Source organism: Apteryx mantelli, chromosome 1 (genome assembly GCF_036417845.1).
Source record: "Apteryx mantelli isolate bAptMan1 chromosome 1, bAptMan1.hap1, whole genome shotgun sequence".
In the NCBI taxonomy this organism is placed as follows: Eukaryota; Metazoa; Chordata; class Aves; order Apterygiformes; family Apterygidae; genus Apteryx; species Apteryx mantelli.
In genome coordinates, this window is record NC_089978.1 from 152,397,605 (window position 1) to 152,416,453 (window position 18,849).

The 18,849-nt window shown below is 39.7% G+C and overlaps 1 protein-coding gene across 1 annotated transcript in view; it reads right to left on the reverse strand.

Moving 5' to 3' along the window:
* Positions 1-1,678: 1,678 nt before the first annotated feature.
* BCL2L13 (BCL2 like 13) overlaps positions 1,679-18,849 on the reverse strand; it is a 40,081-nt gene continuing 22,910 nt past the window's right edge. Inside the window, exons 6-7 of the mRNA XM_067306924.1 lie at positions 15,162-15,305; positions 1,679-3,613 (exon numbers count right to left, since the gene is read on the reverse strand). Of these exons, the coding sequence (XP_067163025.1) occupies positions 2,801-3,613; positions 15,162-15,305 (957 nt within the window). The 3' untranslated portion in view covers positions 1,679-2,800. The remainder of the gene's footprint in view (positions 3,614-15,161; positions 15,306-18,849) is intronic.

The window sequence follows — 18,849 nt, forward strand, 5'->3', positions numbered from 1 at the left end:
AAAAACAAAAGTTGTTTGTTTTTCCCACTACTGCTGCCTTCTTCCTCTCACTGCTGTTTGCTGGCGAAGATACTTTTTATTTAGAGCCCCGTTGGGCTCTTTGTGTCAATATGCTAGGGACCTTTTTCCCCCTAACTTGCATGGATTTATCTTCTCATCTGTCCTGTGCTCATCTCCTGCACTACTAGTAAAATAACCACTTACAGAGAAGGGTGAAAAGAACACCTTTTCCTCCACAGCTTGCAAACAAGTTATCTAGAGTGTCCAAAAAAACCATCTCTGGTTTAGAGTGGATTTGGGTACTGCTGTATAATCCACTGAGTGACCACAGATGGGGGATTTCCCAAATGTAGATGCATCATCTTCAGCAAGGAGAGGACTTGGATCAGGTTAAGAACAGCCCTATTCCCACAGAGACCATGCCCGGAAAGGAAACAGAAAAAAGCAGTAGGAGAGGGGCAGGCCTATCCTGACTGCAATAAAGCAGCCCTTGCCACATAGGAACAATCAAGTACCCTTGCAGATGGTGTCACCTGCCAATAAATACTGTTTCAACACGTTAAATGAAGCAAAATGTAAACATTCTTGTACATCCGTGACAAAAGAGTATAAGGACCTCTCCTCTCAAAGAGAGGAAAGCTCCAGGGGGGTACCAAGGGAGAGAACTACGGTGGTGGGAAGGCAGAAATACTGCCCCTATACTGTACCTGCAGCAGCAGGAGTCAGTGGCATGAGGAGGTCCCCGTGACAGCTCAGGTCACATAACACGACAATGAGGATCTCAGCAGGGCACCAAGAAACAGCAAAAAAAGATCAATTCAATTTCACAACAGTATTTTTGTTTTTTGTTTTTGTTTTTAGGCCAACCTGCTACCTTTTGTACACAGAAAAAGAGCAGTCTATGATCAACAGTAAAGTCCAGAACCCCTAAGCTGAGGTTCCTTCCACAGCAGGAGTATATATGTGACAGTCCTTTCTTCTCAATATTCAAATTCAAACAGCTCAAAATCCAGGAAGCTTTCTACAGAAGCCATTATAGAACAAGCTTAAAACAAAAATTCCCTAGAATCTGCCAGGTTCTTACTGACTTACCAGCATATTAGGATGTGGGAGGGATAGGAAAAAGTAGCAAGAACTCACCTCATGCTAAATTGGAGAATGTGCTAAAATCTCTTCATTATCAGATCACTTAAGAAACAGGCTCATTACCAGAAGTACAGTAGGCAAGGTTATTTTTTTTAAAAAAAGACCTTGTCTTTGTGCTTTATGAAGAGTAAGCTTACAGTAAGCAAGCTCACGTTTCAGTTTTTACATTATCCCAAGTTCCTTTTCACCTACCTTCATCTGCTCTAAGCCACAGTGCCAGCATAAACCCTCAGAGATGGTCAGTAATTTTGCCTGGAAAATCTAAGATCTTGCCCACAAAGCTGCAGTACAAAGACAGACACAGAAATGCACAATGAAATAGAACACCTGCAGTTGATCTGACATAACTAATATGTACGACAATACTTAAAAGGTTTCTCTTCAAAAGCATTTGAAACGTGACTGCAGGAAGGAAGAGGGATTTTTTTTCCAAAGTAACTTTCTCAGCATTTGTGAATCTGTAAGTTTAGCTAATTACAGATTCAGAGTCGCAAAAGAAACTGCACTGAACACCACTCAGGGTCAGGCCAGGAACAGACAAACAGAGGAGATATTTAATGCTGTTTTGCTTAGTTACTAGAATCCATTACTATATGTATCTGGGATTCTGTCACAGCCAAGACCAAGTTAGGACTAAATACACTCTGTGCTTAACTTGTGAAAGACAATACAGACTGCAGCATGATATAGGACAAAATAGCATTTAACCTTTGAATTTTACAGGTGGCATCAGTTCATGTCTCACTTTCATGTAGTTTTGCCATTTATTTGCTCAATGTACACTTGTATCAAAGTACTTATCAAAATGGCACCACGTCTGGTATGAATTTTGCATCTCTGGTAACTGAAGTGTGGCAGTAAAGTAGGCTGGGCAGGAGCATGTCAAATGGATTCTCAGACCAGCAAATAGCAGTGTACCTCCCCCACCTTCCTTGCTAGCAGCAAGCGCTGTTCTGCATCTGCCCCCCAGAAACACCAGAATGCTCAGAGATAATACAGCTCTAGAGAGGCAGCTTCTTTACAGGATGGGGCTCCAATAAATGTTAGGGGCCAAACCAGGTGTGAGCAAAGAGGTAAGAATAAGCACTCTCCCACTGGGGTTTAGAAGGAACCTGCAAGGTTACGAGGAGCAGTGCAGTACCTGAGAGGAAGCCGAGACAAAAGGGAGACCAGCCTCTCGCTACAGGATTCAGGTTGGCTAATGTTTGTTAAGGAGGGCTCGGGGGTGCGACGGGAAGTGACAAGACAGCACAGCTGCAACAGCGGGTCAATCTGAGAAGCTAAAAATTCCAGGGGCTGACAGCAGCTGGCTCTCCCCTTCCCCTGGGGATTCTCTGTTCCAGTTCCTAGAGTATGAGCACCCCTTTCTTCAGCACCTGCACTTAAGTTCTTAAATTTGCGGATTTTTTTTCTTTTTTTTTTTTTAAAAATACCTCTGTACTTTAATCACGAAAAACCAGTCCCCACCCTAATTCTACTAAAAACATGATTGTCCATAGCTGGAGGCTTATTGAATAACCTCATCCCATCACCATTTACTCAAGTGTCCAATTAAACAGCAGGCAGCTCAACCTTTAGTTAACACAACTACAAAAATTGGATAATGCTCTCTTTTTTCTCCCCCCTCCTCCTCCTCCTCCTCAAGAAAGCTCTGTTACTTCTTTCTAAGCGCCAGTGCTACTCCAACTGCTACAGCTAATATAGCTACTGCAGCAGCCCCACCGTACAGCAATATAGATTTCCCTTCTGGCAATAAGATAGGCTTCTCCTCTGCAGTGGAGGATTTCTCTTCCATTTCTTCCAAATGGCCCTCTTTCCCCACTTTTTTTTCCCCTGGAAGCAGTATTTTCTCAGGTTCTGGTGCAGCCTTTTCTTCTGACGGGGCTAATTTTGGAACAGGTTTACTTAAGATGGGGATTTCAGGTTCAACAGGTTCTTCAGCCACTTTTCCCTTTTCCTCCTGTTTTGTACGCAGAAGTGCAGAGGGATGCACTTTTTCAGCAGACACAATTTCAGCTTTAGGTTTTACCTCCTGTAAAGAAGCAGGGGGTTCTGGGAATGCCGTATGCATGGTCTCTGCAGCGACTGCTGACACCACTGCTTCCTCAATCCCCTCTGGTATCTCTTCCTTCTCCACATGAACAATATCGGAGTTGGAAGAGTTGTTCTCACTCCTTTCTTCACCCCCTCCGTTGCTATCCAGGCTTTTGACTTCTTCAGGATCCATGGCCACTTGCTGCCAGGACTCCGGTCCCAGGGAGACCGGCAGGCTCTCCGTGTGCCAGCTCTGACTTGCTGACAGGGAGACGGGCAGGCTCTCTGACTGCCACGACGTGGTCACCGTGGGGGACTCTGGGGGGCTCACCTGTCCTGAGTTGTCACTAGTCAGGATGTAGATATCATTACTGTCCTCTGCGATGATCCCTGGGTACTCTTCCTCTTCAAATTCCAAAGTAAAGACTGTCCCCTACAAATGAAAAGGAGGACACAGCGCATGAGCAACGAGTTCAGCATTACGTCCCCTGTACGGGGAGATACAAGACACCTGGAAACTTAGTAAGGCTGACAGCGAGATCAGAGGGCCTCTGCAGGAGCAGGATTTGTCTGACCTATATTTTAGAAGAGCTTACAAAACCCAGCTGGTCCTACTGGGATTTTCCGAGAGCAGAACCACTTAAAGAGCTTTGCTGTGAACCCTTCCTTTCCTTGAAGTTACTGCATCACTCAGTACATCGCCAAAACATATTGTTATTAACCAGAAAAGAAGAAACTTAAGTCCAACACAACAGGCATGTGAGCCCACTTGAATATCTCTTCCCTCTCCATTTTGTGCAAGTGCTCTGTATTGTTTGCCCATTTTTATATAAGGGCTTTTCTGGTACGTTAATTTTATTGCATTTCCAGTGCTATCTGAAGCCTGCATTTCTATTTTGCACCAACGAGCCAACAAGTTGTAACTTATAGTAATTCTCATAATTTACTAAGAACTAATTTAGCTATTCTTGAAGTAGTTCACTTTCCAAGTCTGGCATTGTAACCTTGGCCACACAAGTTAAGTTAAACCAAACAAACGATCACAGACACCCAAAAATGCAAAGAGGGTTTCTTTTGTTTTATTTAGCTGGATAAAGGTCGACATTCTAAAAACTTGACACTGGGCTCCAGTTAGAGAAACTGCAAGTGTGAAATACTGATTCCCCCCTGTAAAAAGAACAGCATTGTAGATTCCAGTCATGCATGGACTGCTGAGTAAGTACCACAGAGGAGATTTGCTTCAAGAGGAAAATTACAAGACCAAAAAAAAAAAAAAAAAAAAAAAATTAAGTGCAAAAGAAGAATCTCCTAAGATGGCTGTGATAGTAAGAACCCCAAAGTTGGCTAAGCCATGTAATAAAAGCATGAGAAACCAGAGTAAAAGGTTTCATCACTCCCTTGTTCCTAACAAAAATTTGAACATTTTACCATTAACTGCAATACTAGGAACCCCTTCAATGTAAATTCCTCTCTCAATTATCAACCTTTCCAATACAGTCCCATCATAACACGAAGCATTAAGGGGGGGAAAAAAAATAAAAAATCCATTCTTCTCATTTCTCTGTGCCCCCTTCCACACACATTAGTTTTCCTAAAGCAGGCCCCCTCTTTCTGAAACCCTTCCCAACACCTATGAATTTGGGTTTTGGTTCTGCTCCAGTTTCCTACTATGGCTTGGTAGGAAAATATGCAATGAATACAGGGCCTACAAGTCAGTAGTTTCTAACTTCTGGTAGGCATAGCAGAATTCACAATGACTATGCCAGCAGCAAAGTGTTTTTCTCTCACAGAAAGGCGAGCGGTCTGGATTCTCCATAAACATGGAAGTACTTTCTGCAGAGCTACCAGACGCACTGCAATTCTTCACTTTGCTAGAATAGGGAATGATCTCAGAAAACAAAAATGAACAAGAAAAACCCTGAGCTGGCAGACACAGGAGAGAAGCATAAAATTGGGACTTGAGAGATTTATAGACAGTAACATGGTGCAAATTATCACCATATCAATAAACTTTCTGACAAGGGCTCACTGAAGATTGAGTTGTGTATGGTGTGAGGTCTCTAACCATTCCCCCAAAACACCCTGCCATTCTGCGAAACTGGATGGACTCATTCCTGGAGACTTTACAGTGTAGGCTGCAGTACAGGAGAGCATTGAGAAGATAAGGATTTCATAACTTATTTTGGTATCACAGAGGTGGGATCTAAATATCATCTAAATATCACCACTGAATTCTGGAAAATATACGTGCACTAGTAAGAGCATTTTGTAGAACACTTTAAAAGGAACTTTTCTTGACAAATTTGTTTAAATTGCTTGGATGTCGGAAGTGTCACCTGGATCAGTAACAGGTTCAGAAACTTTGAAGAGAAATGATAAATAAAATTCCTCAAGGGGAGGGTTAAAAGTGATCAAGCTGTTCACTAAGCAATTGAAGATGCCCACAAAGCCTTGATTCAGAAAGAAATAAAAAATAATACTGCATTACATTTATGAAAATGTTTAGACACCACACATATGCCAACAGATCCAAAACAAGTTCTGTCTTATGAGCAGTAACCGAGAACTCAAAACTTCAGTACCCTCTTGAAAATCTCATTTCATTTAGAAAACAAACATTTTTCAAATGCAGCTCATACCATAGAATAAAATGGACTTCTATGACCTAGGAAGAAACAGCAAGTGTTCCAAAGTAAGGGCAAAGAAAAAGAAGACCAAAGAAGAGTAAGTAAATTAAAATGTTACCGTATCCAAAGAGACCAAATACTGACAACTGCAGGCCAGAGTTCCTCCACAGCATATAGGAACAGAATTCAATATCCACATGCAACATCCTTTCATTTTGTTCCACTGGAAACTCAAAATCAGAAGCAAGTCAGTCACAGTAGTTAACTTCAACTGCCTTGTATAGAGTTTGGAAAGGTGGCCCACTTTCCAGACACTGAGATCATACATTTGCTCCCTTCATCACTGGGATTTTCTCTGGATGTTGATTAAGTAAGAAACAGTTTCACTGTAATATAAATATACTAAGTCACCTACAATCACAGCAAATTCTGTATTTCCACAGGCTTTACAGATTCAGAATAATAGCAATTAAACAATGAAATCATGAAGGGTAAAACTTGCAATCTCATGAACCTCTAACACTACCCTCCTCTCCACTCAGTATTACCCTTTAACAAGTCATAATCAATTTATTTCCTGTTCAGAGCTCATCACAACACAACAGACTACATTTGTAATCTGATGCTAGCAGAAACTAGCATGGGAAGAAACGCCGCATAACTGACAACAATTCTTGTCTTAACATACCACTGGGAAGGGCATAGATTCTATTGTGATTGATTAAACATGCAGCATTTGAACAAAATATTCTGAAACTTCACTACGTTTCTACAGCATTGTGAGTTCTGGTATTTGTAACAAACTTCTTTCCGTTAATAAACTAAAAAACACACTAACTAGGACCATATTCAGATTGCCTAGATTCCCCTGAAGTTCTTATACTAAGACAATGGTGAAAGTCAAGTGCCTTTGAGCAGCGATTCAGCAACCAATGAGGGAGCCACCTAAGATCAGTCAATAGGAATTATTAAGTAAAAAGGCTGTGGCAGAATTTAAACCATCCCAAAATTCTTCAGTACATATTCCTCTAACCCTTGCCTCTTTTCTCTGAAGAGACAGATGGCCTAAGGCTGAAAAACCTGGGAGAGACCTAAAATACTGTGTGTCAATCTATGATTTCATTACTTTTTCATCGAAAGCATTTGATGACATAACAAGCATTATTTAGGATGCAAGATTAACATTTCTTGAGCTGAATTATTCAGAAAATCAAGAGGACAAAGCTAGGATTTTGTGCTGAATGGGTCAGGGGTTGCATTTTTCTTTTGATTTTTTTTTTTCTTTTAAAACAGCTGCCATAAAAACTCAGTGATATTTAGGACAATTCTCTGCATCCACCTACAGATGTGATCCAGAAGCAAAGCTCCCACAGACAGATAATTCAGGATAGGATGGACCATCTGGAAGGACTTTTAATAACCTGAGGTCTTATACAAGCCATACTTTGTAGATTTAACAATAAATAAGAAATGTATGCATGTTTCTTTGCCTGCTTTATCTATTGTGAATAGATAATCCACTGCTCCAGACCAGAGAGATCAGAGTTCCCTTTTTTCTAATTTGGGACACAAGACTTGCAAACTTGAAGAGCTTTTCCCCACCCAGCACACCTACAGAATGACTTTGTGTATGTCTACAGAAGCAAGTCCTTCACTACACCATGCTACCAGTCCTCATTCCAACCACTACTTTTGAGGTGAGAGTTGGCACAAGTCATGATTAGGAGAAGGAGAACTAGAGAGTTTCCTCTCTAGTTAGAAAACAATAAAGATGATCCACAGCACACGGCGCAGTCTTGAAGAGAAGACCAACTCATTTCTGTTGGGGTGGCATTTGCAGATTTAAAAAATCGAGCTCCACAAGTCTTCTACAAGTGACAGAAAGCACCTTTAACAGACATGCTATATTCTCCCTAAGGACAGATTCATAGCATAGTCCTTATGGCATAGTTCTTATGTTCATATGTCATAGCTCATATGCATTTATTTGTGCAATATGAACGTGTATGCCACATGGTGAGCTACAGTAAACAACTGTAAACTGGTAATAAAATAATGAAAAAAATACCCTGAAAACTGCTACTATAGGCTGAACCTATCAGCTTGGATTCAGCTGTAGTCCTGCCAGCATCAGAAATCAAAATTTTGAGGAAAATCACTCTCAGCAGTGGATTCTGAACACTACCACCTTTAACATATAGTCAGAAACTGCTGCTTAAAGACACCTGTCAATTTTCAATCGTGATTTAAAGACAATAAGCATAAAATAACAATTCAAGACTTGGAACATGACCCTCATGGTGACTATTCTTTTTCATAGTTTTCTAGTAGAAAGGACTGTTATTAATTGTATTGAAACAAGCTGACTTACTAACTGTAGCAGTTATTTTTCAGAAAAATACTCTTAACTCCACATAAGAAAAAAAAGTCTTATTTACCAGAATATTAATTTCAGCCTGATTTATGCAAAGCTGCTTCTGATGGAAATTGATATTCAAATTAAAATTCAGAAAATCTCAAAGATATGAATAATTTTTTTCCTACAGAAATAGTGTTGCATATGTAATGGAGATGTTATTAGACAATGAATGCAAACAGAGACACCCATTAAGTTATCTAACAGAGCATTAATTGCACCTTAGACAAGACTTCTAAACACCCAGCCCTGTGAACTACTGAAGACCAGATGCATGCCAAAAAACTTTCTAATTGTTGTGGAAGCCCTAGAACTTTAAGTGTGACAAAGCTGAATGTTTTAAGAACTGGAAATCAGAAAGTTACCAAATTATGACTGACTTGACAAGTATCACACTAATTCCTTTGTATCGTCTTCCCAAAGCTTTAAATATGGAGAAAGCGATTTTACTTGGACTTAGAGAATCTCTGCAATTTGCTTGCCAGGTTGTGCTGCTTAAAAAGCTCTCGTCAAGTCTGTAGCGCTGAAGCCACTGCGTTTTCCTAATAGAGCAAAGAAAACTGCCTAACACACACAGTTACAGGGTACATAGCATCTGGCTGATGGCCGCCATTCACATGCATTCATTTGTGCTGCATGAACATAGCACATATGGTGAGACATGCAAGGGCTTGGACTGCAGGCACACACAAAGTCATCTACTGGGTAAATCTTTACCCACACATTTTGCTGAGCCCTTAAGCCAAGCCAGTAAGCAAAGACAAAGTAGAAGTGCCTCTCCTCGTTTCCCACTGAACATTTCCTCAATTTCTCTGCTAAAGCATCCAGAACCAGCCTGTCAGTTTGCTCACCTGCTAGACGATGCCCAATTAACTTACTCTAGGACCAGGTTTTAGCTAGATGTTAATGTTTGCTCTAAAACAAAGATAAAGTTGTACTAAAAATCTTCCAAAACAAATATTCTTCAATTAAAAGTGTTTCAAAAAGTTTGACTGGTTTCTCTGGTTCAGTTTTTAATGAAATTTAAACACACAAGTAACAGTTAACACTCTGTTCACACTGCTACTGAAGTGCAATGAATGACCCAGTGAAGAAACTCACTAAAAATTCATTTAAAAAAAAACAAACAGAAAAGCTCGACAGCCAAGCAAGCTTCCCATGTCTTACACCACAGATCTTGATTTTGTCCAGTACAGGCAAAAATTATGTATACTGACAGGAGTCAGTACAGACAGGAGTGCCACCTTGTGGAAAAAATCTGTTCCCTGAATTTTTATTATTTATTTATTAAGTTTCCCTGAAACTAAATAGGCCCATATAAAATCCCCAAGAAGAAAAACTCCTTGAAGTACAGGAGGAAAAGCTGACAGACTGGGCAAAGAAAGTGGCAAGTTCCAAAAGAGGAATCTTTACTACAATAAAAAAATTCAAAAAACACAACACAGTAAGGAAGTTCCTTAAGCTGGAGTTACTGACTTTACCTTGTAACACATCCTATCAAAGGGAAATGAGGTTCATTCAACACTTTCTTCACACTCTGATAGCATCACAGCGCCAATACAAACACTAGAAAACCATCAAATGCATTCCTGTCTACAGTCCAGTGTCCGAAAAACAAAAGCAACAAGTCATGAACTGGCCTGTGTCCAAGAACCCCAAGAGATTTCCCTCTAAAGAATTAAGCAAATTTCCCACACTAACAAATTTCCCCAGAGATGGGAATGCAGAAGTCATATGATTCCTAGCTCTAATTCAGGAGCAGGCTTACACCAGTGACACAATAAAGTGCCCTCTATGCCGATGCCAGAGCAGGAACAGCTGTGCCCACAAATTACCAGTATAGTCGGGACAGCTTCACTCCAGCCTAAAGCAAGTCAAGCTAGAGATTCCAGTCACTCTGTGCCTCTGTATTCAGCCAGACTATTTTATGCCTCTTCGGAAACCAGTACACGTGCAAACTCTTTCCGAATTCAGACTACACCGTTGTTATGTCAATCCTCCAGAGAAATGGATTATAAAACGGTCAGCAAGCAATGTCCAGATCTAAAATACTCTTACAAAATAAAAAGTAACAAAAAACTCCCAGGCATCTAAGGTATTATCTATCTATATAAAACTGTTAAGATAGGGGGAGCCAAGAAAAACAGAGCAGAATTCACAAAAAAGACCATCTCCTACTTAAAATTTTTTATAAAATTAAAAAAAGGCACATGAATCAAATCAAAGCACACTGATATTACAGCCACAGCTCTCAATCCTTTCAGGGAGTATTTTGGCTAGAATAGACAGCCTGCAGAAATGATCCCATTCCTTCTCCTTCCCTCCAACATACCCTCCACTACCTGCAGAGTCAGCTCCAGTGCAGTACCTTTGAAGATTTTAGTTTTAGCAGTTTAAACTCAAGTAAATTCAGTAATTTAGAGACCATTTCTTCATACAGACTGATTTGAAGAGCCTTGACAAATGCTATATTGGTTTTTTTGGGGGGGAGGAGCTGGGAAGGAAAGGAGATGTAGTTGCCCAGTCACGCACCATTTAAGCTCCTTTTTTTTCAACCACAGTGTGTAAAAAAATCTATTGTAGTATCAAAAGTTACATTAGAATAAAGGTGGACATTTCACTGACATGTTGTGTGAGAAAAGCATAAAGTATAACTATTTTGAAAGGATAACTCCTTCTCTAGTTAGGCTCCCCTCTCTTGCATCTCTACCCTACTAAAATAACTTATCGTCCCTCCAGTGCAGCATGTCTGTAGATTTCTGCATTGTCATTCTCAAAGCAGACACCTGGACTGCTGCGGAAGGAGATTTTAATCTCCAGCTGCGCAAACTGACTGCCTTGCTTCCCAAGGATCACAAGGACATCTTTACTCTTCTTTTCCTCCAGATTTTTAACAAACTCTAGCACATTGATTATTCAATTACCAGCAGCAAAGAAAATGCCAACAACAGTAGAAAAGTACCAGACAAAACACTGGAGACAGAGCAACTTTTTTAAGGTTGAGCTGAGAAACTATAAACGCTATGAGCATATTGCAAACAAATGTACTTTTACCTCTTCAACACAGGCTAACAACTAGTTAAATTCAAACTCAGATCCAAACATTGTAACACATGGACCCTGGGAAGGCAGAGACAATTTCAGTCACGGGTGACAAATGCAAAGATCAGTCTCCTACTGAGAGAATAAAGGTTAATAACTAAATCCCAGTAAGCACAGATTACATGCACTTATTTCAGCTCTTTCAAACAAGTGAAAAGCAGGTGGACTTGTAACATGAACACGAAGCTGAAAAAAAGAGAAAGCAGCTAGCTTCCAAGTAATCTTATACTTTTTCCCTTCTTCCAGATATTCCCAGATTATTTCAAAGCAGATGAAATCTGGCCATGAAAAAGAGGATATGCAGAGCTTGAGAAAAAATAAATTACTTGAGAGGAGAGGTAGGAGAGGAAAAGGAAGAAAATCCTTACCAATTGACTGGCCTTACTGTGCACTTTTCCAGGAGACCAAGAATTGCTTCTGATGCAGCAGTTTTCAGTCCTGGAGAAGTGGAGACAGAGCAAGAGAGGGAGGGAGGGTGGGAGGGGAGAGAAAGGGAGGGGAGGGAACAGCATGTACACTGCACGTCAGTTTGTTGAGCCCTAACATTGCTTTTGGGAAAGAGAAGAACTAAGCTACTGCCAAATCAGACTGGGAGTTGCTTTGCAATGGTTCAAAATGATAACGGAATGAGATTTTAGAGCATGATCATTTGGGTTCAAAACCTAGAAACAGGAGGAAGAAATGTGTATCTCCACATGAAGAACTTGAAATACCAGGCATGCCTTTGGCTCCAAAAGAGAGACCATACTGAAATTCAAAGTCAAGCAGAATAAATGCAAGAGCTGCAGCCAAACCTGTCACGGTAAGAAGTGAAAGAGGGACTATCCAGAAAAAAGCAAGATATCCCGACTTTCCTGTAGTTCTCCAAACTCAACTTGCATCTACCTTTAAATCTAAGAGATTGCAAACTAGATGGAGTAATCTTTTCAACTCTTTATTCACAGACATTTATGTGACAGCTGCATCCAAACAACATACAGTGCCTTGAAGACAGAAACGCCTATTCTGTAGATCTTCCACTTAAAGCAGTAAAATACACCAAAGAGAATGGGGGACAGAATGCAACATACATCGTATACCTGATATTATTGTATCAAGTACAATAGTACACAGTGAGCATGATACGTGCTTAAAAATAAAAAATAAAAATAGGCCAGCCATTCTCCCACCCGACAACCAACTGTTATAACCCAGTCCCACTCTACGATTAAGAGTTAACTGAATTACGATTTTAGTGCATGAACGGAGATGGGGAGGGGGCCACTCATTGTTTCAACACATCATATCATCCACAAATCTCTACAGGACAGAGATGAAAGATTCCAAAGACACTTCTGGGCTCAGAGGCTCTATATCTGGTATCCCAATTTCCCATTCCTCCCAAACCACACAGATTTCTTGAAATCTATTGCACTGCTATCCAATTTCTTAACCTTCATTCCCTTGAGCTAGCAACTTTGCTTCTAGTAACTACTCCTCAGTCAGATGCCTTCCTGAACCTACAAGCTTCCCACACCCACAAAACCGCTTGAAATCTGGCACACAAATACAATCTCTGGAGCTCTTCAAACTGTAAAGTAGCACATAGTAATACAGTGAGCCCATTTGCTGCATAACAATCTCAAGTAAAATCCCTACCCCACAGGAAAAGCAGCTGAAAAGAGGACAGGCTCAGCTAGCCCCTTTCATTCCTACTGGCTACTTCCCTTCTGGCAAAGTTAGGATTCAATCCAAAAATTGAGGAAGATTCCAAATGATCCCAAATGGTGCCACAGGAAGAGAAGGAACCTGAGTGACTGCAGAATTTTTCGAGTCTACCCCTGAAAACAGGCTCCTGTAAAGCTCTCCTCTGCTCCTGGTCCACAGAGCAACAGATATGCTGTTCTGGTATCTTATCATTTTTTTAAGTAAGCTCTGAGCAGTTCCAGAAAAGACCTATTTGATATTCACGCCACTCTGGGACAACACAAAACCTCTTGCTATCATAGCAATCTCATTCACTGGAGACTCTTAGGTTTATACATAGTCCTTATGACTCCAGCAAAGCATTACTGACAACTTGATCTGCACACAACTCCTGTAACAGATACTTATCTTAAAAAATGCAAACCACACACATCACAGCTGACAGCACGCCATGTAGCTCTCCCCCCAGCCCTTCTCAAAAACACAAATAAGTCTTCCACCTGCGCTCCGCTCCCTGCTCTCAGTACTGCCATCCCCAGAATACCATCCTACAGATTCAGAACAAACCGAGAAGCATATCGCTCAGCAAAAATGAACATTGTCATTACAGGAAACAAAAGGGCAGAATAAACCCATACACTCCCTTCCTCCAAGTAAAACCATAAGCACAGCGGGTCCCCAACCCTATCCCCAGAGCAACTCACAAGGGCTTGGTGCTGCTACCTTAATTCAGCTGGAAAGGGTTTTCATCACCTTGTCTCCTTCCTTGTCTTTTCTGCTGTTTCAAAAATAGCTCTGACTTGTTTGCTGTACTGCTTATGTCAGTTCGATTTTATGCCTGAGTGGATGTATACAGACAAGCTCCTCGCCCATTAAACACTGACTACCCAGATCTGTACATACATGCACAGTCACACAAACACAAAGCACATCCCCCTCCTGCACAGGCCATGGTGGAAAGCTGCTTGTTTTCAGAGGCTTTGCACTGTAATAAGTATGTCTATAGCAGGCCTCAAAAGGGGGCTACAAAACAGACCACAGCCTTTTCCAAGATAGAAAAAAACCCAAAACAGCAGTCTCACATGGGCCTTAGCACTAACATCCGTCTGTCTTAAAGATGCAAGCAAGGATGTTCACTGTAATGAAAATACTCTGAAATCCTGATGCATTTATCAAAAGGACTAAAGTCCAAATGCATGCTGTTTACAGTTGTTTCTGTCCATTAAAGACAAACAAAAAAGTCCCTTAAAGTTTTAAAAACCATTATCCGCTCTTGCCAGGAAGGGAAAGGGTATAAGAAGGTGCAGATATGTGGAAAAAGACTACTCCTAAAGAAAACTACAGGTAAAATCTGAAACGAGAGAAGCTGAATGAGATTTTTTCTACTAGCATTTTTTAATCACTGGATTTTCCTGACCTTTTTTTTTTTATTATTATTATTAATTACAGTAAATCTACTTGCTGGAGCCATTTACACTAATCCCAGATTAATTCTGTTCAAATCTGGCATCCTTACCAAACCTAGCAATCTGAAGTTCAACCTCCTTCAGCACAGCTCTGCCTTCCAGACCCAGCTCATCAACTGTGGTCAGATGCAGAGGTAGACCGTAAGAAGGGCTTAACTCTGACAATTTCCAGATATCTAACACTTTCCAATGCAAACCTTGTAAGAATACATATTTTTTAAAGGCAACTTTCTCAGCATGCCATGACTCAGGACCATAGGTCATTATGAATTTAAAATTTCCACAAAGAAATATAGTGCAAAGGAATCTTGATTGCTCATTCTATCCTATGAAGGTTCCTGTATCACTATAAAATCTAATACAGATTAGCTATTTTATCACTTATTATAAAAATAAATTAATACTTATTGGCATTTCTGTATTAAGGGCTCCCCAAATACTTACCTGCTAAAAAGGCTCTGAAATTTAAGAGGAAAAAAATAACATATACCATTTACAGACATTACTGGACTATGAAGACAACATTAAAAAGATGAACCTCTCCTTTTTCTGAGGCCAATACATCCCTTCTTTCACATGCTTACTCCTAGCAAACCCTCTAACTTTCACTGCTGTTAAGACTAGGACCACACAGTTAAAAATAAGCTTTGAACAGCATATGGAAATTAAACACTGTCTTCTTACCCATCCTCCTTGCTGAATGATATAGTCTGCAGAATAGTCTTCTAGATATGTCACCCCAAAGTTCACAAGTGCACTCAGTGGTTCCTGGCCCCTTCTGGTCAACTCCATCAGAAATTGCTGTAGCAGAACCAAAGGCACCAAGACCTTCAAAAGACAAGAATTAAGAATGAATACAGAAAGCATCATCAGTACTGCTGTGCAGGTGAAATGGAAGAATTCATGCAGTCTAGAGAAAAGGTACAAAGGTATCTTGAACTATAGTCTTCATTTTTCTGAAGACACAAGGCAGAAATAAAATACAGAACAACAGGAAAGAAGCTTTTAATCTGACAAGCAGAATACCACAGCGTAACTTAAGACTGTCACAGAACAGAACTGTAGTGGTTTCCTGAGTCCCTTTTTTTCCCAATGCAGGATTCAGGTAAAGAAGCAGAACAGGTCCAGAAGCAGAACTTGCTACTCCAGAAGTGGCGAAATACATCATCATAAATAGTTTGAAGGGATATGCATCCAAAATGTATTTAAACAGCAAACTCATATATTCTTGAATAGATGTACTGCATTAGAAAGTCTCTTTAGAAGTTCACTCTCTATATTCAGACAGGACAGAGGCAAACAACTTCCCACAGCATTGTAACATTACAGGCTTGTTTAAACTGACATACACAAAGCCCTCTCCATGTTAAACCCTCTCTCCTACGCCAAATTCAACACGTACAGAATTCCCTCCCTCACCTCCAACTCTCGTTCCTCCCTCCAAACCTTTTATGTTTCAAATTAATGCTCAGTCTTACCCAAATGTAAATTACTATGGAAAATGTAGTACTCTGTGAACCCACTTCCTTCACGTTATACAGCTCTTCCAGACACTTCATTCTGAAGTTATGTTTCTGATTGCCTAAATAACAGGCAGTTGAACTTTTAAACTTTGAATTTATTCTCCTAGAGCACCCAAGTAGCCCTCTGGGCCAAGTTTATATGCGATGCTTTACCAAGTTCAGGAAAAAGATATGAATTGAAGTCATTAACATCTGAAAAAGCCCTATTACGACACAAGAGAAAAATACTATTAAGTTTTACTGTGCCTAGTTTGAGACAACTGCATTGCACATCTGTTCTCTGCAAAGGCTGCAGAGGGTCATTAGGACACTGTGCAAGGGAGAATGTTGTTTCTTGTCTGTAAGAGGGAATACCCAGGTTAATACTATAGCCTAGATTGAACCTCAAATGCCTGCTTCCTTTTCCATCAGGAGGCTGATGTCCCAATCTCCTCCTCTTTCAGTCTGATTTTCTTTTCTGTAAATATCCTCTCATTACTGTTCCTAGACGTGACATCTTAGGATGCAAAGCATGGAGGAAAGAGCATAGGAAAAGCAGGTTGGGTTTGAGACTTGTTCTAAATTCACAGTGGAGTCACACTCAGATGGACACTAAAACAGACAGGACCTTACAAATGCTTGTAATGTGATAAATTTAAGATATTTGAGCTGATTAATAACAGAGAGAGTGCAATACTACAAAGGACAGATTATATTACTTTCTTCTGGAAAGAACAGTTAACACTTCATTCATTTAACTAGGAATGAGATGGCATTTGAATTTTAAAAGCCTTGGGTTTTTTGGAATTTCTTGTAACTAATCTCAAACCAGAGGCAGAAAAGATGCAAGCTTACAGTTACGTGGAGAAGTATAAAGAGCAGGTGAAGGACAGGTTAAGTGTCAGAAGAAACTTCAGTCTTTTTGGATTAAAGAAAAAACAGCATGCTGTCAACACTAGATATCTTTCAGAGGCTTTGGGCACACCCACCTAACTCTGGGACAGCATAAATGTTCAGATCTCAAATTATTTAACATCTACTTTAACCTAACAGAAAGAGAAACAAAGGCAAAACAAGACTGCTTAGGAAATTAGGGGAGATCAAATGTTGGCACACTGAACATGATGGTTGCTTTCTTCCTTTGCCAATTTAAACATCTAATCCATCCTCTCCTCCCAAATCTGGCAGGCCTTAGGGGCAAGGGACCAAATTCAAACCCTAATCTTCAGTCCCATGCAGACCAACACACAGAGCCTGGTTTTGCTTTCCCACTGAAGTTATTGGAACTTCTGCTTTTGAGATCAGTAGCAGCAGGAATGGCTTTGCACAATACCATCCTAAATCTGTAAAAGAAATTAAGTTCATACTACCTTGATAAAGGTTAACAGTAGCCCTTTTTAGGTAAGAGTAGCTATGTGAATGCCAATGAGATTTTAACTAGACCAAAGTAAAATTATAGTCTTAAAGCAACTGTAATTTCCTCCACCACAGGAAGGAATGTTAAGGCTTATTTAGATTTTGATTGAAGAAAAGGCATGTACAGGCATACCTCAGAGATATTGGGGGTTCGGTTCCAGGCCACTGCCATAAAGCTAATATTGGAATAAAGCGAGTCACATGAATTTTTGGGTTTCCAGTGCATATAAAAGTTATGTTTACACTATATTGTAGTCTATTAAGCGTGCAATAGCATAATCTCTAAAAAAAAACAATGTACAAAACGTAACACAGAGACATGAAGTGAGCACATGCTGTTGGAAAAATGGCACCAATAGACTTGCTCGATGCAGGGTTGCCACAAACCTTCAGTTTGTAAAAAAAGCAATATCTGCAAAGCACAATAAAATGAGGTATGCCTGTACAATAACAAGCAGAGCATGCCAGAAAATACTTGGTGGGAGAAAGCTTCTAGGGAATCATTAAACAAAATGTTGCTTTACTATCACAAGCAACAAATTGTTACTTTACTATTACAAGTTTTCTGATTGTGTAAATGAAAGATTTCTGTCAATTATAGTATTTCAATCCCACAGTGTAATATCATAGATTTAAAGGTAAGCAAAAAGAAAATTTAGTACAAAGAAAGTTCAACTAACATTCTGAAGAAGTTGTATCCGAAGCAGTTACCACTCCTGTGTATCTTTTTACTATTTCAACATGAAAATTCATTTAATTTTTACCAGTTGTTTCTTCCATTTTTGTTATATTATCTTTTGGCTCCTTTAATCAGTAAAAATGGGACATTCAGATAACTGAGAACCTACTTACCAGTTCAGTTGACTCTCAATATCAGTATTTTTTATTCTTTTATCTGATGCACAATAATGGGATTGTATTTTTTTTGAATATACACATAATACTTCATTTTAAGCAGAAAGCATAAAAACTCAAGAATGGAGTACTTCATCACCAGATTTTAAAATATACCTATTTTATTACAGAAATACAATTCAAATATAATTCCCTCTTTTTTTTTTTTTATTAAGAGACTTATTTCAAATAGAAGGCCAAGACTCCTTCTTACTTTTATAAAATCCATCATCACTGCTATTATTCTTACATCATGCTTTCCAAGAAACACATGAAATATTTTTTTCTACTGAAATCGCTTTGCTGGAAACCAGCACTTCAAATATGTATGGGTAACTTTGCTTCTGTGAAATGTAAATGGAAGAACTGATATTCCTGTGTATTGATTTACCTTGCAGTATTTCCTCACTCAGATGAGCATTCATGTTTTAGTGACTGAAAACATTCCTCTACATTCCATGCACCAGGCAGTTAATCAAATCGCTTCAGCAGTTCAAATATACCAATGGACTCTGGTAAAGGTCCACAATTTTTAATGGAAAAATAATGGTTATATTTAG